The 24,360-nt window shown below is 30.2% G+C and overlaps 1 protein-coding gene across 9 annotated transcripts in view; it reads left to right on the forward strand.

Annotated features, from left to right (window-relative positions):
• LOC142328050 (uncharacterized) overlaps window positions 1-15,638 on the forward strand; it is a 104,149-nt gene extending 88,511 nt beyond the window's left edge. For all 9 annotated transcript variants that reach the window (XM_075371510.1, XM_075371506.1, XM_075371504.1 and 6 more), the window contains 2 exons: window positions 7,958-8,024; window positions 12,004-15,638. In XM_075371510.1, the coding sequence (XP_075227625.1) occupies window positions 12,481-13,872 (1,392 nt within the window). In that variant the 5' untranslated portion in view covers window positions 7,958-8,024; window positions 12,004-12,480 and the 3' untranslated portion in view covers window positions 13,873-15,638. The remainder of the gene's footprint in view (window positions 1-7,957; window positions 8,025-12,003) is intronic.
• Window positions 15,639-24,360: the final 8,722 nt, after the last annotated feature.

The following is a 24,360-nucleotide window of genomic DNA, read 5'->3' on the forward strand; positions in this document are numbered from 1 at the left end:
TCAGAACCCTTTTTTGTAATTAACCTTAAAAACAAAATATCGCTCTGAGCGCCAATATAAAAAAATTATAGAAGTGTTGTTAATTATTCAGTGATAATGCTTATTAAAATACATTGGCATGGAAATTCTCAGGTGAGATAATCTTTCGGAGGACAAAAATTACTAAAATGATCCCAAAACAATAATTTAGTCTGTAGCTGAAAATTTATACTTGAATTACGAAAAATTCCAAAAAAATGAAAATCAAAACAAATTACCTAACTTGGTGTATCACCACCCCTTATCACGATTCCATTACTTTGTATAACAAATGTGAACCGATAGACGCTAGTAATATAAGGTGTAAAAATTTTTTACTAAGGAGTATACTGTTATATTTGATGTAGGGGAAATTCATACCTTGACTTTAGTGGATCTTTTTCTCTAAAGAGAACAAGGTATGAACTTCCTCTAAAGAGGACAAGGTCCAATAAGAGCATCAGTAGGATTTCTAAGATCTGTAGCGTAACAAAAACAAACCTGCAAATCCATTTTCGATTAATATTTTACATCCTTTCTTTATACTTAGATACTTATGATTAATAATAGACCAGAAGAAAACATGAGCTCTAGCTTCTTTTAATTAATGAAACTTAATAAGAAATGATATTTAATGTTTTACCTTCAGACATCAAAAAAACAAATTGTAAATGTAGCACCAAATGTTATGAAGTCATACCAAATTATGTCATCAGGAAAGACTTGCTGTTACGATTACATTTGTAATCGTAACAGCAAGTCTTTCCTTAAACCCATTTGATACCGTAAAGAACTTTTAAATAAATAACAGTTTTGACCTAGAATCTGTGTGTGGTTTACAGTAGTAATTATACTACCATATTACATGAAGTGTAACAAATTTTTTTTTAAAAAGATTTGTAATCTATTTGAAAATGATGGTTGGTTGAAAAAGCAAAATGTTGTAAATGTAAATTAAGTAAACATTACAAATTTAGTTATGAAACAAAATAAATTTTGAGTACACTAAGATGAAGTTCGATCTTTACTCTTTCCAAAAAGCCTTTCTTGACCCTCTGTATGATGTAAATAAAGATTGCTACAGCTCACTGAAAAAGTGACAGAAGTGGGTGTTTTTACCTGTTGCCAGGTAAGAAAATTATTACTCAAAAAAATCTTTTTAGTTTGAGTAAGGGGAAAAGTAAACAGTTTATCTTATACAGGAGGATTAGTTTTGGTTCAATTCATGATTTACTCTGGTGGAAACTTATCTTTTCTGCAGTTAAGTATAGAGAAGATCAATCGTCGCCAAATATTTATGTTTACTAATAAACCTTTCATCCAGTGCTACTCGTTACGTTACATATGTAAAAAATCTATTACTGTGTTAAGACCAATAGTATAAACCATTATAATTAATTATATATGTAATCATAAATCATGTAATTACATGGAACATACTTTCATCATCTTCAATATTAATAAGCCATCGTCTTAGTAGCTTTAAGAAAGTGTTTAGGTTCCTACTGGTCTTTATATGATTAGGAAGTATGTTATACAATCTAGGAGCAGTACTTGAAAAGAACTTCATATAACTCGTTTTATTTGCTCTGGGGACATATACATTCCTTTTACTTCTAATTTCGTATTTGGTTATCATACTATTTCTATGACCGCTTCTGATAAAGATAATTTTCATTACTTTATAAACATATAAATAACGTAGCGGTAATATAGACAATTCCCTAAATATTGGCAAAGAATGATCCGTATTTCTTTTTTTATTTATCATTCTAACGAATCTTTTTTGGATTTTGATTATGGAATTTAAATTTGTAACGTAAGTTCCTCCCCAACAGCTGATGCCATAGTCTAGTCGACTATGTGCAATAGCAAAATAAAGTTTTCTCGTGGTTATTTTTGGGAATAGTTTGTTTAAAAAATAAAATATCCTAAGATAGCTTAAAAGTTTTTGCTTTAATAGCGCAATATGATTCTTCCAGGTTAGACCGCTAACACAATGCCCAAGTATTTACAAATATAACATAGTTCGATCTCTACATTCTAAACAGTCGGATTTATTTATCACACGTTTTTTACATTTATATTTTACTGTAAGCGGCAATTTTATTTTCCCCTTTAAGCAAAAGTTGATATACAAAGTTTTTTCAATGCTCAAGATCATATAATGATTTGATAAGCATAACCGCAGTGCGTCTAAATCTGATTGCATCTCCTCAGCCACTTCAATCCAGGTGTTGCGGACATAACACAAGGCAGTATCATCTGCAAACGCATATACATTACCTTTAAGCGGTGCCGAACAGACACTATTTACATATATTATGAATAGTATGGCTCCCATACGGATCCTTGTGGGATCCCATATTGTACCCTAGCAAAATTACTTAAACACCCTTTTATTCTCACGCATTGTTTCCTGTTGATCAGATAGCTCTGATCAACAGGTGAAAATAGGAGGAGAAAAGATTATGGAGGTAGAAGAATTTTGTTATTTGGGAAGTAAAATTACTAAAGATGGACGAAGCAGGAGCGATATAAAATGCCGAATAGCACAAGCTAAATGAGCCTTCAGTAAGAAATATAATTTGTTTACATCAAAAATTAATTTAAATGTCAGGAAAGGATTTTTGAAAGTGTATGTTTGGAGTGTCGCTTTATATGGAAGTGAAACTTGGACAATCGGAGTATCTGAGAAGAAAAGATTAGAAGCTTTTGAAATGCGGTGCTATAGGAGAATGTTAAAAATCAGATGGGTGGATAAAGTGACAAATAAAGAGGTATTGCGGCAAATAGATGAAGAAAGAAGCATTTGGAAAAATATAGTTAAAAGAAGAGACAGACTTATAGGCCACATACTAAGGCATCCTGGAATAGTCGCTTTAATATTGGAAGGACAGGTAGAAGGGAAAAATTGTGTAGGCAGGCCACGTTTGGAGTATGTAAAACAAATTGTTGGGGATGTAGGATGTAGAGGGTATACTGAAATGAAACGACTAGCACTAGATAGGGAATCTTGGAGAGCTGCATCAAACCAGTCAAATGACTGAAGACAAAAAAAAAACAGATAGCTCTCAAACCAATCAAATGAAACACCTCTAATACCATTCATCCACAGAATGCGTAAAAGGACATTGTGGTCTGCACAATCAAAAGCTTTTGTTATGTCTAAAAATAGACCGCTCACACATTTCTTATCGTTTATGCCCTGAAATACTTTGGTAGTAAAATTTAAGAGCACCTTTTCAGTATTGCTCTCAGCCATAAATCCATATTGGTTTTTATTAAAAAAAGAAGTTTTATTGAGGTACGATATTAATCTGTTCTTCATACATTTCTCATAGATTTTAGAGAAGATAGAGAGTAGAGATATTGGTCTATATTGAGTAACAGAGTTTTTATCTCCTTTTTTAAAGACAGGTATTACTACTGCTTTTTTTAAAGCGTCCGGGAATTTTCCAGATTGGAGGCTTATATTTACAAGAAAGGTTAAGACATGTGATATATGATCTACCGCTAATTTAACAATTTTTGAGCTTATTCTATCGATACCAGGGGATTTATTGTTTTTGAGATTTTGATAATATTTTCAATCTCAGCATTAAGGACAGGCTCAACAAACATTGATGACACTTCACATTTTATATTTGCCAGATCATTACAACTTTCATTTAATTGTACGTAAGTCACTTACAACATTTATGAAATAATCGTTAAATATGTTAGCTACTTGAAGTGGTTCAAAGATATTTTTATTATTTCCATTATTTAGTTCAATAACTTTTATCATTTCTTTTTTGACCGGTTAAGGAATTAATTACTTCCCACTTGTTCTTAGAATTTCCTTTACATCTGTCAAACATGTTATCATAGTAATTTTGTTTAGCCGATGTAATCTTAATTTTAAGTTTATTCCTATATGTTTTATAATGTTTAATTAAATGTACGTTATTAGGGTGCGCTATTGTTTTTTTGTATAATGAATTGCGTATTGATATCATTTCACACAGTTTATCTGTTATCCATGGTTTTAATTTTTTGAATTTCTTACCCTGTATGACTAAGTTTGAGATTCGTTTATAATTTCAGTAAATTTTCTTATGAAAATATCAAAAGCTGCTGACGCATCGTTATGTATATAAACATCACGCCAGTCTACTTTAGCGATAAGGGAAATGAATTTATGATAATCAGTTTTAATAGCATTCATATCATTTTTAATAATATTGGAATGCGTCACATTACAAATATGCGATATCCCGACGCCTATAATACTATGATCTGTTATCTGCAAATGACTCACAGTTGAAACTATTTCATAATTATTTTTATTTTCTATTCTTGACAATAAGTGATCAATGCATGTTCCACTTGTAAGTCGTGTGGGTTCATTGACTAATGATTCAAATCCATGGCAGTTATAAACAGTTTTTTATTCATCTATTAAGTGGGATTCGGAAAGTAACTTTAAGTTAAAGTCGCAGATTATTATGCAGTTATTAGAATTAATTTTAGACAGCACATCATTAAATTCATTTATGAAGTGCCTCTTATCCTTACTATGTAACCTATATAGCGCAAGTATTGTATATTCAATACCATTGTGCACTAGGTCAATAATAATTGCATCAGATGCAGACAGAGATAAAGAAAATTTGACATTATTCAAATTTCCGATAAAACAATTAAATCCGTCATGTTTTTAAATTTAGATAAATTAACTAATAATTCATCAAAGTTCTTTCTTAGACTACTAATGTTTTGGTGCATAATTTTAAATTCACAGTTCATTAATTTATTAAAATTGGTAGAGATCATTAGAAATAAAAATTTATTTTAACATAAATAAGTGTGCTTATGGTAATTTGTTTAAGTCCTCTTCATTCCGAATCTGCACAACTTTGTCTTTTTCATTCTTCCGCATAAGTATTTTCCCATCTCGTAGCCAGATGTACTTGTAACCTTTAAACTTTTTTGCCTGCCGAGCGAGCGCATATAGCCGTCTCCTTGGTGGACAGAGCGACTCATTTATGTACACAGGAGTATCAGTTGTAAATCTCATGTTTAATGTAGTGATAAATTTTTTATCTCGTTTCTTATTCATGAAATTTTCTTTATCCCTCCTTCTGACGAACTTGACAATTATTCCGTCGGACATATTATTTTTCTCTGGCAATCTGTGACAAGCATCAATCATCTCATCCGTAATTTGGAAACCAATTACGTCTCCCACTTTTTTAATTGTATCAACAACATCTTCATCATCTTTTTTGGTGATACCATGATATGTATGAATGAAGTGTAGTCTTGTACATTCTCAGTTCGACCATACCTGAGATGTGTGGTTAATTGAAACCCTACCAACAAAGAACACAGGTATCCACGATCTAGTATTCAAGTCCGTGTAAAAATAGCTGGCTCTACTAGGACTTGAACAGTGGAACTCTCGACTTCCAAATCAGCTGATTTGGGAAGATGCGTTCACCACTAGACCAACCCGGTGGGTTTATCATACGTTTCTGGGCTCTCTTTAATTCATTTATAGCGGCTTTTTGTTGTGATTATTAAATCTTTTTATAAGCCGTTATGCAATCTCCAAGTCCATTCAAGAATCACTTAAGTATGATATGTATTTTGGCACAGATTCAAAAAAGTGTCTAAGGAATTAAGTATTTGAACAATATTATTTATTCATTTTAGTCCATTTTGATGTCGGTTGAGTTTTTTTTAAAAATAATTTTATAATTTTTTGTGCCTAATTAAAGCACTTTTTATAACCTGCAACATCGGGAAAGCTCCCCTGGGAATGTTATTGTGGTGGCCTGTTGCTTAATCTGCAATCGACAGAGGGTTTAAGAGTTATGTTACAGCATAATACATTGAGTTCTGATGGTTTAGTTAACAACAATATGGGAATTGTGAAGAAATTCAAATGTCCTGCCGTATGAAGGGACCAATTTTTAAGTTACCGAAAGCTGTGTTAATAAAATTCAATGACAGAACTAGTTGCAAAAATGAAAGATGAAGGTGGTTGTGTACCTATTATACCAGGAAGTACAACGTTACAATCAACCAAAAGATAGGGAGATGTAGATTCACATATGATACCTAATTTTAAGTTTAGCTGTAATGGTACACAAATTTGCAGAAGGACAAGTTTATATTGTTTTACGTCAAGTCAGAAGCTTAGGTTATTTACCTTTGAGTGATTTAGATCCATGTAAAGTCCTTACTAACCCACATGATAAAAACAGTACTTGGTGAGATGGAAGGATTAGTTACTAGTTTTTTTGTTTATCCTGAACAAACAAAAACCTTCTTCCTCTTTATGTAATAGTATAGGTAAAATTTTGTTTATTTTATTTACTTTATATCGCTTTCAACACCTAGCACAGAAACTACTATGGAAATTTGATATTTATAATTAATTTATATTCACACATAATTAAAATAATACATTTTTATTGTATATATTAAAAAATGTTAATTATAATAAAGTACATGCGAGCTTTGTGATTCAGAAAGGTGCTGATGTAAATATTTATGATAATAAAGTTTTAACGTCAATAATGTATGCTATATTATACGGTGAAAAAAGTATTAAAACAGACATATCTATGTTAATTGAAAGTGGCGCGCATATAGATGCTACTGGTAAAGGTGGTTGTAAAGCGTTATACCATGCATTTTTTCATAAAAATTATGAAAATGAGGAAATTCTTATTTTACTATTAGCACTTGGAGCAAGTGTTTGTAAATATTTGGCAAATCTTGGTGAAAGTGAGACCCGTTTAATTTACGCTCAAAATTATATTACAGGTGTAATTGTGATAATTGTGTGTAATTGTAATTGAACTTTTATACTGTAAAGAAGATATTAATGAGAATGATGATGATGATCATACATAGTTTTTATGTAAATTATATACTTTTAATGTTGAACTTGCCTTTTTTTCTTATCATAAGGATTTGGTAAAGAAAGATAAGCCACTGATTTTCAATATTTTTAATAAAGCTCTGGAGATTTATGTTGAAAAATTATTTTATAGTGATTTAGATGATGTCAATAGAATAAAATTTATGTAACATGTAAATTACAAAAGAATTGTTAAATTGTACAATGCAGTTTTTAGAAAAACATTGTTATGCTGAATTGGCAGATTCTCATCTGAATACACCATTTCATTTCGGTTCTTCACAAGACAAAGTTAATATTTTAATTATATATGCTAATGTTGATGTTACTGCAAGAAATAAGTATGGAATATTAACGTGTAATCAATTGCAATACAGTTACGGCTTTTTTCAAGCTGCAGTAAGACCATTTATAAAACATTTACTTTTATTTTAGTTCTTTCTGAAGAGTTAGATAGATACACTCAAGTGAAATTAAACTATACTGAATTTATTAATGATTGTAATGTTTAATTACATAAGATGCAATCTATAAACATTGTAGATAATTTATTGTTTTTTTAAATTTTGTTGTAAATTATCTGAATATGAGATGAATCTAATATCAGAATCTGATAATTTTTGTATTTACAATGATGAACAAATTGAACAACTATTTCCAATTTATTATGATATAATTATTATGAAAATAAATAACTATAAGATAGATTTAAGTAAAAGACATTTAAGTAAGTTAATAGCTTTGTAGAGATTACTTATAACAAATAGGATTATTAAATCATATGATCCTAAGAAATATGAAGCTGATAAGAATAATTGTCGTAGTGTTGAACATTCTGATCATATATGTGAACATATTTTTCTTAATTATGACATATTTATTGTATTTCTAAATATTTGTACGAAAGACAATATTGTTAATTTATTGCTTGCTTCATTATTGTATTGATATTATATAATTATTCTATTATGTTACGAGTGACGCCTGTATTGTAGATTTATTTTATTGGTTTTGATTTCTGAGGACTGGGTGATGAAGAAACTGCTTTCTTGATGTAGCTGTGTTTAGGTTGAGGCTCATATAATTAAAGGTTTGTTTTGTCTGTCTAAATTTCTGCAGTATTATTAAGTTATTTGTTATATATCTTCTCATTTTCTTTGATTACTTCTTAATTGTAATGGTTCAACGTATTTAATAGTTCCAACATGTGTTTATTACAATTTCATTTCTGCTAATTTTTTATTGGTAGACATGAAATTTTCTGTAGTAAATAAATAAATAAAAATTCTGTAATCATTATATCTTTCCTGGGTTACTTGTTAACTGACTATATTTTTTTCATCTTTATGAATTACTACCACTGAGTAGTAATTATAAAGATGTTTAATTATTAAGTTCTATATAAGTACATTTTGTGGTGTAATTTCACAAAATTAACAAGTATACTTAAGTTACAAAAATCGTCATGTTAAATGAATATAGTTTTCATGAACTTATAGTGTATCTTGGCTAATTTTTTTTCTCAAAATTTATTCATTGATATTTTAATAATTATTAAAATTATAGGAAGAAATATTTAGTTGGCAATTTAAACGTAAGTGTTGTAAATTGTAAGGCAACTGAATCAAGTAACCGTAGGTTTCTGCTGAATTGTGAATTATGTTGTTGTATCTTTGTTCTACATTTAATGCAACACCAAAATATTATTGTATTTGTATTTAAATAAATAATATTGTTTTTAATTAAATAATATTAATATAATACATCAATTTTTGTTTTCCTTGCATCAGAGCTCCAGAAGAGCTATGCTGCAAGAATGAAAATATGGTAATCGCTCAAAAAATGGGGTATGGGTTTTTAAGAGGTCAGCATTAAAAGTTGCATTTCTTGACGATTCATCACTACAGACCTTAAAAAAAAACAAAAAACTAGGTATCAATGACGTATCTATGTACGTACATTGGCGTGTTTGAAGCTTAATAACTTTTAAATAGATAAATTGATTTTGATGAAATTTGGCATAGAGACATATGTATACTGGGCATATTTGTTTTTAACATTTCGGGGTCAAATCGGCAGGAGTAGGGTTGTTGGGGTTTAATTTTCTCAAAATTTTGCCAACGTAACTAATTTATATTAAGCTCAGTACATGCATATATAAAATGTTTTTTTTTTTTAATTTTTCCCAAAATTCTCACCTTTCCCAAAATTTGGAAAAATGACATTCTTTTAATCAAATTTTTTGTGTCTTCCTAAGATTAGTAGTACTGGAATGGATCCAAAAAAATAATACATTATATTTTGGGTGCAAATTAAGTTTAAAAACAGTTTCTTATGAATTTAAAAAAAAAATTTACAATTTTTCCACTATGATGTATAGAAATAAATAACCAATGCCAGAAAAGTATAACAACTTTGATGTCAGCATTTTGTATACAGGATTCTTATAGATTTTATCTGTTATTTAATGTATTTCTGTTAACATCATTTCATGTATTCGTATTTAAATTATTAAAATTAACTATGTAAACATATCAATTTTTTATTTTATAATTTGTTTTTATATTCATGGTTTATGTTGAGGTTATTTATTTTATTACTTATAATATTTTTTCTTAAACGATAAACATCTTGGATGTATTTCTTCTCAGTAACGGAAAAGTTTTTAGTTACTTTTGTATATGGTGTCATTGTTTTTATTAGTAAATTTTTGGAATTAGACCATAATTTCGATGTACTTTGTATAAAATTATATATAACATAAATTGCCAAAACTATATTGTTCACATTTTGTGATTGAAATCCAAGCAGTTTTATATTCTGGATTTTTGGGTCAGTATTGAAAAAACATTTTCAAAAACTCTTTTGACAGTAATTAAATGTGTCATTGTCATTAAACTGTTGCGCAGGGTATGGTCTCATCAAATGTATGAGTGGATGAAGTTTAATGTTGCACTGCACTTATATAGATGTGCACGAATAGCTGATTAAATTATCATGAGTGTTGTGAGAATTTTGTGGTTAAAGAGAAAATTTTTATAAAGCCTCGCACAGCGTTTGTTAGTTGCATTGAGTAACTTGGCCATGCTTCATAAGTTGATTATACTAAACATGCCGTAATTCTTTTTAAATTACGACCTCATACGTGATGACATTTATATTACGAGGAAAATTAAAAATGTAAAATGTTAGATTATAAAGGGGATCGAACCGAGACAGGTTAATCCAAAAGCCAGAATGCTGAAAATTTTACTTCAGCAGTTTGAAATTCATTTTTACTAAGTATATGTTATTTTACAGTGATCTTATATAAACTTAAGTTGGTATTCATCCGGAGGTCCTGGGTTTGAATCCTGGTTGGGCATGGCATTTTCACATATTGCTTGTCATCATTCATCTCATCCTCTGAAGCCATACAATGGTGGTCTCCGAGGTAAATAAAAGTTGGTATATTGGCATTTCTCCTGCCACCACCTCATTCGGTCGCCCCAAAGCATTGATAGTCAAACTTTTTCGCTTACTGCTTTACATTGAGAATCAAACATTTCCTAGCGCCCCCAAAATTTTTGATATTGCCATCTGTTAAAAATAATAATTGCAATTGCGGTTTTTAAGAGAGCATCTTAATAATTATTGTTTTTAGAGAGCATCTCAATTATTGTTTTTAAACATGGTATATCCTATTTCTGAGTTAAGCTTACATTTTAAATGAGAGCAATTAAAAAGCATATTTAATAATATTTTGAAGTATTTTTAATAAAATTGATTTTCAAAAAAATTACAATTTTATTTATATAATTAGATCAGAACGCTTTAATTAACATATTTATTTGTATCAATACGTTACTTAGATCGGGAAATATGATAAACGATTTAAATGATTTTATTACAGTTTACTGAGAAAATTTAATTTCCCAATGTGTTCGATAAAATACGAAGAAAATCTTTTCTTCTCACTGGTTTTTTTTTCTAATTTGATGGTTTTTGAAATATTCTCAAGCTTTAATTTTTTTTTTTTCATTAGAAATATAGGTGTCCCTTTAATTTTTGAACTATTGTAGTAAATATTTAATTATAGTTTGAAATATCCGGAAAACAATTTTTGTCTTTTTTTTAATCAGCTATCACCTTCCTAGACTGCCTGAACAACCCCAATTTTCTGTGGGCCTTCTACTGCCCCCCTCCCATGCCACCATCAGCGACAACAAAGCAGGGCAACAAATGCCCTAAAGCATAAGACTGGATGTCCGTACCACGAAGCGCTTCTGTGCCTCAAACAGTTTAATTAACCAATATCCTATTAGTTCCTAAATCTAACTTAGTAGTGTGAACGGTATACGCTTAGTAAATCCACCAGTAGCTTTTTGTGTCCGGCTGTTCATTTGTCATATATTAAACTAAATTGGATAGGCGCACCCTATCTGTACTACATATATGGCTATCATAAATATAAAATTTATCGTATCAACTTAAATTGGTCTTTGCTCGGCCAGTAACTGAACCTTCAACCCGTTCTTTTTGAGAACATCAGCCTTTAGCAGCCATGCTGTCTGCTGCTCATTATGCCACCAGAATTATGCCATTCCCTTTTGTTAGTGACCTGGGAAATCTGGAACCTTTCCCACTAAAGGTCAGGACCTTCTTTAGGGTTAGCTCTGTCGAAGCCCTCTGACCAGGTTATACAGGACTTTATTAATGGCGGCCCCCTTAATTTTGATGGCCAGTGTCTGGTCTGACAGCAGGGGATTAACCAGCTTAGGACCAGGAGCGACAATTACATTGGCGATGGAGACTGGTTTCTTCACAGTTTCCTCCACCCGTTTAATAGACAAGTGGACCTCGCCAAGGACCTCACCCATCGCCAGTTTGAAGCCCCTGACTCCCTCCAATAAAAAAGCACTTGCTGAGATAAAAAGATTGAGAAACCTTGCACAGGATTGAATAATGTGCTAAATTTCACTGAAGTCATCGATATGTTCCACAGTATTATGTATTAAATCATACATGTTAGTATTAAATCATACATAGAATAAATTTTAATTAAAAATATTTTTTATTTCATTTTTCAGATAGTAATAAAGTTTTGAGATAGAAGTAATGAAGTTTCAAAAGTGTCTAAAAGAACATTAAAGATATTTCAAGGTCCTCCAAAACATAACATAAAGATGTGTTACGATAATATTGTTGAAGGAATTGTTGATGATGATGTCGATAAAGTTGTTGAAATATTGGAAAGGAACACGGATGAAATCAAAAGGATAATGACAAATTTTAAATTATATTATTTATTTTATAAGACAAAAAGTAAAGAAATGTTGATTATTTTATTGGATTATTTTGATGTTAAAAATATTTTTGATATAACCAATAATTTACCATCAATTATTACTGCTGCTATAAGGCTTGGTATGGATATCAAAATGATAAGACGACGATTGATTGACAGAGGTGGAATTATTAACGATAGAGATGAAAGACATGTTTCACCATTATTACAATCTATAAAGAGTAAGAGAAATGTAAATTTCATAAAATAAATATTAGAAATGGGTGCAAATGTTAATGAAATATGTGACCATAAAGGAAATTCAATATTACATTTAGCAATAAGTTATTTTTGTAGTGGTGATGATATCGCAGTTATTAGATTGTTGATAGATTCAGGTGCAAATATAAATGCCAAAAATAATGCCATGGAAGAACCTTTAATGAAATTACCATTAAATGCAGATGAAGATTTGTGGTTAGAACTTACAAAGAGAAGACTAGCCATACACATTATCTTGCCATACACATTAAGTGATACTGTCTTAACTAATGTAGTAGTATCTAAACCAAGTAGAATTAAACAGTTTTTGAATATGCTTAATTATAATAATGAAATCACTACTTTTAGAATGAATGAAATATGTAATCGTCTTCTATATTTGGCACTGAATAATAATTGTTGTGCTGATTGTATTTTAGAAATCATTCATAATGGTGCAGATGTTAATGAAATGAAATACCATGATGAAATTTTAAACTTTATCGCCGATGAAAATGATTGTACTAAACCATTAATAATAGCTTTAAAGCTTAATAGAGATAAGGAAATTATATCAGCACTTATTGATAACGGTGCAGATGTTAATGCCGTTGATGGACATGGATTAACACCATTATTACATGCGATAAATAAAAATTACAAAGTGGAAATAATAAATAAATTGATAAATTTAGGTGCAGACATCAATAAATGTGATTCTGGTGGAGTTACTCCTTTAATGTATGCTATTAAAAATAACAATAATGAGAATATCGGAAGATTGATTAATGCTGAAGCCAATGTAAATGCAATGGATATATATGGCAGAACAAGTTTATATTATGCTGTTATCTATTGTAATGATCAAGAAGTAATTAATTTACTTATTAGTAAAGGAGCTGATATTAGTAAAATAAGTGGTAGTTACAATCAGTTTTGGTTCGGTATAGAGGTTGCAAAGAAAAGTGATGATAAATTCATGGCCAAAATTATTCAAAATGGAAATAATATTAATGTGAAAGATGTATATGGTGAAACATTTTTAATGCTTGCAATAAAATTAAAAATGAATAAAAATATTATTTTTAGTATCATACATAATGGAGGCGACGTGAAAGCACTTGATAACAAAGGGTATTCACCTCTAATTTATGCTATAAAATATGAGTGTGATATCGATGTCATTATTAAACTCATAGAACATGGAGCTGATGTTAATGTAATCGATAATATTGGATTGACACCTTTAAATTATGCTATTCGTTCTCATATGTTTAAAGAAATAATACAAATACTTATTGATAATGGAGTGAACATAAACAAATATGATAATATACTTTTATTATATTTATTAAAAGATGTTAATTGTAACATCACATTGTGTGAGTTTTCTAATTCAGAAAGGTGCTGATGTAAATATTTGTGATAGCAAAGGTTTAACGCCAATAATGTATGCTATATTATACGGTGAAAAAGTATTAAAACAGAAATTATATCTACATTAATTGAAAATGGTGCCTATATAGATGCTACTGATAATCATGGTTGTACAGCTTTATGCCATGCATTTTTACAAAGAGGGTGTGAGGAAATTAAGGTTTTACTATTAGATAATGGAGTGTGTTCGTAAATATTTGGCATATCTTTGTGAAAGTAAAATGCTTTTCTATACTATAAAAAATATAAAATGTGTAGAAATTATAATTGAACTTTTATGTTGTATAGAAGAGGTTATAGAGACTGATGAAGAATATACTGAATTTTTACATGAATTACTTACTTTGCATGTTGATCTTATCTTTTTACTTAAACTTGATCTTAAGGATTTAGTAAAGAAACAACTAATTTTAGATATTTATAAATGTTTCCTAGATATTCTCAAAGAAATAATATTGTCTGAGTTTTTTGGCAAATACAATGTGGAAATATGCTATCACTTGAGATTAAAAAGCACTAGTAAAGAAAAATATATTAAAGTAATCAAAGCAATGTTAAAAAATTGTCATCCAAAGTTGGTAGATTCTAAATCGAATACATTACTTCATTTCATTCATATTCCTGAACTTGTCAATTTTTTAATTATATATTATAATGCATAAATAATAAAGTCAAAAAAGTAACCCAATTTAAATACCTTAGAGAAATAATAACAAACAACCTAAATGAAAAAAACCTCAATCTAGACAAGAACAAACAAAGTAGTTAAAGCACAAAAATTAACCTGATACACTTACAATAAAAAATGTTTATCCATAAACGCAAAAATAAGACTACAACACAGTTATGAAACCGGAAGCCTCATATACAGTATTAAAACTCTTCCACCTGAACAAACACTCAAAGACTGACAGAGTCCAGAAAATAAGAATTGACCTGCATCAACAAAAAGTACTGGAAATATGGGCATGTCCATCTTGATCCAAAGATTGATCATGTTCAGCAAAGTTGTGTACAAAGAGTTAGACTCATTGCTGATACCATGCATACGAGGAGAGTAGGATTCTTTAGACACATCATGAACATGCAAGATTCAAAACTTCTGAAACAGTCAGTACAGTACAATCTTGAGTTGAAAAACATCAAAACAGGATGCAGATGGATCAGAGAAATAGGAGAGGTCTGAAGGAAATTAGCCTTACACTGGAAGACACCACAGATAAGATAAAATTAAACAAGAAAATCAAGAACAAAAACACTTAACAATCACAAGAAAAACCTCACAACAAAACTTTTTCAATACCAGAAAGTGCAAGGACATTGGAACATTTGAAAAAGTACTGGGAGGACCGAAGGCCTGAACAGTCTCTTCGAAGAGACTTGAATAATAAATAAAAATTGACTTGATAATAATAATAATGACTTTGATAAAAAGAAACTTGAAAAAATAAAAATAAATAGTCTTAATAAAAAAAATTGTTTTATTTTTTCAGTATTTTTTAACAATGTTTAAAAAATGTAGTATTGCCACTTTGGAGCTATTTTTTAAACATTAATTTTACCTTGGAGTAAGGGAGACCCAAAAATTAAAAATCCTTTTCTTTGCAATTCCAGATTGTCAGTGCCTAAAACTTATTTTTTTATATCTTAATTTTTATTCTCCTATTGCTAATTTTCTGTAAATCAACACATTGTTATCTTATTGAGATTATCTCTAGAAAAATTGAAAAAATAAATAAAGGAAACAAAATTATATTGAAAGAATACATACTATTGTTTTATGAATTTAACTTTTTGTATAAAGACCTTACATTTTCCTTATCATTTTATGATCTATCTACCTTATCATTTTCATGATCTATTGATTCTAGTTCATTAAACATAGCTTTGGTCATTGGTATTTTACCTTACTACACCTTTCAAATTCCATGCTCCTGCTACTCATCAACATTTAAGGTATTATGAAACCATCAGGTTATAAAGGATATAGTTTGCATTTCCTCAAGGCTTGATGTTTTATTTCTTAATGTAGATTATTTTTTAATGTTGCTGAAATTATTCATTTATTTAACATTATGGGGTCTGTTAAGAAAATAACCAAACATTATTAATTACGTACCAACAGAGATATTTAGTGCCATATGGTTGGCAGGATTGTGTTCTGCATAACCTCCTTTGTAACTACTTGTTGGATTGTTTATATCTTGTTTAGTTTTCGTGTTATTGTTATTTGAGTGCAACATGTTTTAAGTGTTAGTAGTGACTTTTGTAATGTGCAATTTTCAGGAGCAACGATACAGTGTAAAATTTTGTGTGAAAACTGGGGAAAACTTTCATAGTAATGTTTCAACTTTGAAACAAGCTTACGTTGATGATGCTCTGGGTCGTACACAATGTTACAAATAATTTTCATGATTTAAAAGTGGTTGTCAGTTAATTGCAGATGACCCTCGACCAGGAAGGCCTTAGACTTTAATTGATGGTCACCCGTGTTCAGAAAATCAATCTGGTGCATGCAAATCACTGATTGAATGTCAGAGTACTTGGAGAAGAGGTTAGTAGCTCTGTTGGGTCATGCCATGACATTTTGACTAAAAAATTGAACATGCATGGAGTTGCAGTAAAGTTTGTTTCTCGTTTGATAGACTGAACAGCAGAAAGAACATAGAGTGGACATTTGTTGGCAACTTATTGAACAGGCCAGTGACAATGAAAAAGCCATGCAAAGGATTATAATGTGAGACTAAAGCTGGGTTTATGGCTATGACATTGAGATAAAAGTTCAGTCATTACAATGGATTGGCAAAGTATCTCCATGCCCCGACAAAGCATGTAGTCTCGATCAAATGTCAAAGTGATTCTCTCTCTGTTTTTCGCTTTTAATGGAATTGTGCATTTTGAATTCAAGGTGAAACAGTGAACCCCACACACTATTTAAGGTGTTTTACCAAAGTTACGTGAAAAAATCTGCAAAAAGAGATCAGAGTTGTGACAAGACAACTCATGGTTCCTTTACCATGACAATCCACCCGCACACTCAGCTTTGTCAATTCGTCATATTTGTGCCAAAAATCAGATGACTGTCCTCCATCAGCCTCCTTACTTCCCAGACCTAGCTCCTTGGGATTTTTTTCTTATTTCCGAAATTAAACTAATGATGATGTTAGGATGCTGTTTTGAGAGTATTGATGACATTAAAACAAATTTGTCACGAACTTAAAGACCATTTGAAATGAAGCTATCCAGGACTGCTTGGAAAAGTGTATGAATAGGGAAGGGGGTATTTTGAAGGGGAATAGGACCAGTAATCTGTAAAATTAATAATAAAGATTAAAAAAATCAAGTTCGGTTATTTTCTGAACAGACCTCATATATAATACAGTTGAGTAAATTATGCTTAGAACATGTTAATCTTTAGAAAAATTATTCTGGAAGGGGTAAAAGATTGAAGATTGTTCAACTTATTTGCTGAGTAGTTATTTAAATAGATTTTAAAAAAGTGAAAAATCTGTTTATAAAATAAATTGGTAAAAAAATTTAAAACTAGATGGGCATTTTAATTGTTGAACTACCATTTATTTGTTTTGTTTTGTTAATGGTGGAAATTCCATTAAGTAACGATAGAGGACAAATATCAAATAACCTTAAAAAAAAAAAAATTAAATCTATATTTATTTTAATAAATTATAGTTACTTTTGGAGTATGAATTTTGTTTTAAAAATCTTTTTAAAAAATTTTCTCTTATAAAAGAACATTACCAAATTTAATTTTATTTAAGAAAGTGCTACTATTCTATGATTGGTTGAAATTTCATACTGTTTCTCTCTCTTTCTTTTACTTGAGATAAATTTCTTTTCTATGTAACTGTGTATGAAGGGCATGTATTAAGACTAATGGGAAGTCTACATCTGAGTTTGAGTAAAAGCAGTTTGTTTTTATAGCTATCAAAAAAGCTGTTTTTTTTTTTTAAATTACTAAAAATGAGCTGAATTATAGTTTATAAACTATCAGTATTTAAAAAAAAAATAGTATTAACAGAAACCTTTTCATATCTGTTTGTAAAAAAGAATAGCATTTTCCTTTGATGTTTTTATTTTTGTAAAACAAATTGGCTCCATATCTATACACCCAAATTTTAGCATATTTTTTTTACCGTGAGCTGATGCAGTCCTTGAAGTCATTAATGTGTTCAATTTTTTATGTTTTTACTTTTAATATTAATGCTGATATCATTCAGAAAGGACACTAAAAGTTAGGTAAATGGTTACTGTCAAAATTTCCTATAAAAAAAGTTTCCTATATTTCCTATCTTAAATTTTTAACTATACAATAAAAGTGACTGAACTGAGTTATAAATGTAGGAGTTCAGGAGACTTTTCAACAATTTATTGTTAAAAAACAATAAATTACAACATTAAGAAAAAAATCATAGTAAAAAGAAAATTGCAATTTTAGGTCTATAGAAATATTAAATAAAAAATTAGACAACAGATTAAATTGGACTGCAGCAAATGTATGTATATATGTAGTAGGGAAAATGCAGACTATTCCATTACAGTATTACTATTACTAGTAGTATTACTATTATTAGTATTATTACTCTTCTATTACAGGTGCTTTTCGTGAGAGATTGGCTAGGTTACATTTAGTAGATTTAGGTTTATGCCCAAAACCCACCGGGTTGGTCTAGTGGTTAACGCGTCTTCCAAAATCAGCTGATTTGGAAGTCGAGAGTTCCAGCGTTCAAGTCCTAGTAAAGTCAGTTATTTGTACATGGATTTTAATACTAGATCGTGGATACCGGTGTTCTTTGGTGGTTGGGTTTCAATTAACCACAGGAATGGTTAATCTCAGGAATGGTCGAACTGAAAATGTACAAGACTACAATTCATTTACACTCATACATATCATCCTCTGAAGTAATACCTGACACTGATTCCTGGAGGCTAAACAGATAAAAACGTTATGCCCAGATTGTGGGGATAATGACACAGTGGACCATATCCTCCATGTCTGTCACCAGTATGAGGCTGAACGTGAGAACTTGGGAGAATGAACTCCCTTTTGGATCTCCGAGTTAATTGGAAGATCCATGGAAAATGGTTGATAGTGGCTGGTTTCCTCTCATTACGTAGATCAGTTGAAGGTGTTTAAATGGAGTAGGATCCCTGGTGCCTAAGATTTCGACCGAGACATTTGATTGGCCAGGGATAGGTGTTTTGGCAACAAGCCTCAGTTAATTCAAAAGCAGTGATTGTTGAAATCGAGTGCCGGAGCCGCTGTCAACAGGGGGAGGGGTGAATGCGCTATTAAGGGCATGGTTTGGAGAGCCATGAGGTGTGGCACTGTCTTGCTGAGTGCGGTCTTTAAGGTTTGATGTTTATAGTGGGTTGCTGGATGTAGGTTTGAATTTCGTTGTTATGTATAACACATTCTGAACGGTATGAGTTTAGCATTGTATTGACTCGTTATTTAGTCGAAGAAGAAACTTGTAGAGCTGCATTAAACCAGTCAAATGATTGAATTCATATTATTCAAGTAGGCAAGTTTTAGAATATTTAAAACAAATTGTTACAGGGTAAAGATATAAATGGAATAATTAAACAAAAGAACTGGCACTAGAAAGAGAATCTTGTAAAGCTGCATGAAACCAGTCAAATGATTGAATTCATATTATTCAAGTAGGCAAGTTTTAGAATATTTAAAACAAATTGTTACAGGGTAAAGATATAAATGGGTTAATTAAATGAAAGAACTGGCACTAGAAAGAGAATCTTGTAAAGCTGCATGAAACGAGTCAAATGATTGAATTCATATTATTCAAGTAGGCAAGTTTTAGAATATTTAAAAAAAAATGTTACAGGGTAAAGATATAAATGGGTTAATTAAATGAAAGAACTGGCACTAGAAAGAGAATCTTGTAAAGCTGCATGAAACCAGTCAAATGATTGAATTCATATTATTCAAGTAGGCAAGTTTTAGAATATTTAAAACAAATTGTTACAGGCTAAAGATATATATGGGTTAATTAAATGAAATAACTGGCATTAGTAAGAGAATCTTGTAAAGCTGCATGAAACCAGTCAAATGATTGAATTCATATTATTCAAGTAGGCAAGTTTTAGAATATTTAAAACAAATTGTTACAGGCTAAAGATATAAATGGCTTAAATAAATGAAAGAATTGCCATTAGTAAGAGAATCTTGTAAAGCTGCATGAAACCAGTCAAATGATTGAATTCATATTATTCAAGTAGGCAAGATTTACAATATTTAAAACAAATTGTTACAGGCTAAAGATATAAATGGGTTAATTAAATGAAAGAACTGGCATTTTAATATGAACCAATGACAACATACATTCACATATGAGTATCAAATTCTGCACTTAATGCTGCCCTCTCTTTATGTTTACTTCATCCAATATGACATTTAAAGCCGTTATAATATAAACCAATGACAACATACATCACTCAAGAGTATGAAATTCAGCACATTTTTGCCCTTACACTGTGTTTACGACATCCAATATGAATTAGAAACCATATGTAAAATAAACCAATGCCAACATACATTCACCTAGCAGTATCAAGTACTGCACTTAATGTAGCCCTCTTAATGAGTTTAGTACACCCAATAAGAATTTTAAAGCCTATATAATATTAAACAATGCAAAAATACATTCACCTAGCAGTATCAAATACTGCACCTAATGTAGCCTTCTGACTGCGTTTACTGCATCCAATAAAAATTTGAATAATACGAACCAATGCCAACATACTTTCACTTAACAAGATCAAATTCTTCACTTCTTTTTGCTCTCTCGTTGTGTTTACTGTATTCAATATGAATTTGAAAGCCTATATATATAATACGAATCAATGCCAACATAAATTCCCCTATAAGTATCAAATTCAAATCTTAATGTTGGCATTTTAGTGTGTTTACTACATCCAATTTGAATTTGAAAGCCTGTATAATATGAAAAAATGACAACATACATTTACCTATCAGTATCAAATACTGCACTTAATGTAGCTGTCTGACTGTGTTTACTACATCCAATATGAATTGGAATGCCTCTAGAATATGAAACAATGGCAACATATATTTACCTATCAGTATCATTCTGGACTTAATTTGGCCTTTTCATTGTGTTAACAACAACATCCAATATAAATTGGAAAGCCTGTATATATATATATATATGAACCAATGCCAACATAAATTAACGTACAGTATCAAATTCATCATTTGTTGTTTGTATTTAGTTCATCTAATATGAATTTGAAAGGATATATAATACGAACCTATGCGAACATACATTACCCTTTCAGTATCAAATTCTGCGCTTAATGTTGCCCTCTCACTGTGTTTACTTCGTAGAATATAAATTTGAAAGCCTATATAATATGAACAATTACCAACATACATTTACCTATCATTATCAAATTTTAGACCTAATGATACCCTCTCAAAGTGTGTATTACATCCATTATAAATTTGAAAGACTATATAGTATGAACTAATGAAAACATACATTTACTTATGATTATCAAATTTAGCACTTTTTGCCCTTACAATGTGTTTACTACATTCAATATGAATTTGAAAGCCTATATATTATGATTTAATGACAACATACATTCACCTATCAGTATCAAATTTTTTACCTAATGTTGTCCTCAAGCTGTTTTAATTACATGCACTATGAATTTCAAAGCCTATATATTATGAACCAATGAACACTAACATTCACCTATCAGTATCAAATTCTGCAATTAATATTGCCCTTTCACTGTGTTTAGTACATCCAATATTAATTTGAAAGCATATATAATATGAACATTTGCGAACATACATTCCCCTTATTGTATCAAATTCTACACTTAATGTTGCGCTCTTTACCTAATGTTGTCCTCAAGCTGTTTTTACTACATGCATTATGAATTTCAAAGCCTATATATTATGAACCAATGAACACTAACATTCACCTATCAGTATCAAATTCTGCAATTAATATTGCCCTTTCACTGTGTTTAGTACATCCAATATTAATTTGAAAGCATATATAATATGAACATTTGCGAACATACATTCCCCTTATTGTATCAAATTCTACACTTAATGTTGCGCTCTTTACCTAATGTTGTCCTCAAGCTGTTTTTACTACATGCATTATGAATTTCAAAGCCTATATATTATGAACCAATGAACACTAACATTCACCTATCAGTATCAAATTCTGCAATTAATATTGCCCTTTCACTGTGTTTAGTACATCCAATATTAATTTGAAAGCATATATAATATGAACATTTGCGAACATACATTCCCCTTATTGTATCAAATTCTACACTTAATGTTGCGCTCTTTACCTAATGTTGTCCTCAAGCTGTTTTTACTACATGCATTATGAATTTCAAAGCCTATATATTATGAACCAATGAACACTAACATTCACCTATCAGTATCAAATTCTGCAATTAATATTGCCCTTTCACTGTGTTTAGTACATCCAATATTAATTTGAAAGCATATATAATATGAACATTTGCGAACATACATTCCCCTTATTGTATCAAATTCTACACTTAATGTTGCGCTCTTTACCTAATGTTGTCCTCAAGCTGTTTTTACTACATGCATTATGAATTTCAAAGCCTATATATTATGAACCAATGAACACTAACATTCACCTATCAGTATCAAATTCTGCAATTAATATTGCCCTTTCACTGTGTTTAGTACATCCAATATTAATTTGAAAGCATATATAATATGAACCTTTGCGAACATACATTCCCCTTATTGTATCAAATTCTACACTTAATGTTGCGCTCTCCCTGTTTTTACTACATCCAATATGAATGTGTATACGAATATAATATGAACCAATGACAACATACATTCAACTGTGTGTATCAATTGCTTCACTTTATGTTGCACTCTCCCTGTGTTTACATCATTTAATATGAATATTAAAGCCATTATAATATGAACCAATGACAACATACATTCACTTACAACTATCAAATTCAGCACTTTTTTTGCTCTCACACTGTGTTTACAACATTCAATATGAATTTGAAAGCCTATATAACATGAACCTATGTCAACATACATTCAACTATTTGTATTAAATACTACTCTTAAGGTAGCCCTCTAACTGTGTTTACTTCATCGAATATAAAATTGAAAGCCCATATAATATGAACAATTACCAACATATATTTACCTATCATTATCAAATTTTGCACCTAAAGGTACCCTCTCACTGTGTGTTACTACATTCAATATTAATTTAAAAGCCTATATATTATGAATTAATGACAACATACATAAACTTATCAGTATCAAATTTTTTACCTAATGTTGTCCTCTAGCTGTTTTTCTTACATGCATTATGAATTTGAAAGCCTAATATTATGACCCATTGACCACATACATTCACCTATCAGTATCAAATTCTGCAATTAATTTTGCCCTTTTACTGTGTTTAGTACATCCAATATGAATTTGAACGCCTATCAAATATAAACCAATGCCAACATACATTCATCTAGCAGTATCAAATACTGCACTTAATGAAGCCGTCTGACTGTGTTTACTACATCCACTATGAATTGGAATGCCTCTAGAATATGAAACAATGGCAACATACATTTTCCTTTCAGTACCAAATTCTGGACTTAATTTGGCCTTTTCATTGTGTTAACAACTTCATCCAATATAAATTGGAAAGCCTATTTATTATGAATTAATGACAACATACATTCACATATCAGTATCAAATTTTTTACCTAAAGTTGTCCTCAAGCTGTTTTTACTACATGCATTATGATTTTAAATTCCTATATTTTATGAACCAATGCCAAAATAAATTCACCTATCAGCATCAAATTCTGCACTAAATATGCCCTTTCACTGTGTTTAGTACATCCAATATGAATTTGAAAGCATATATAATATGAACCTATGCGAACATACATTCCCCTTTTTGTATCAAATTCTACACTGAATGTTGCGCTCTCCCTGTCTTTACTACATCCAATATGAATTTGAACGCCAATATAATATGAACCAATGACAACATACATTCAACTATGTGTATCAATTGCAGCACTTTATGTTGCCCTCTCCCTGTGTTTACATAATCTAATATGAATTATAAAGCCATTATAATATGAACCAATGACAACACACATTCACCTTTGAGTATCAAATTCAGCACTTTTTTTGCTCTCACTCTGTGTTTACAACATTCAATATGAATTTGAAAGCGTATATATTATGAACCAATCACAACATACATTCACATAGCAGTATAAAATTCTTCACTTATTTTTGCTCTCTCATTGTGTTTACTACATCCAAAATGAATTTAAAACCATATGTAAAGTAAACCAATGCCAACATACATTCATCTAGCAGTATCAAATACTGCACTTAATGTAGCAT

This window comes from Lycorma delicatula, chromosome 7, assembly GCF_047948215.1.
Source record: "Lycorma delicatula isolate Av1 chromosome 7, ASM4794821v1, whole genome shotgun sequence".
Lineage (NCBI taxonomy): Eukaryota > Metazoa > Arthropoda > Insecta > Hemiptera > Fulgoridae > Lycorma > Lycorma delicatula.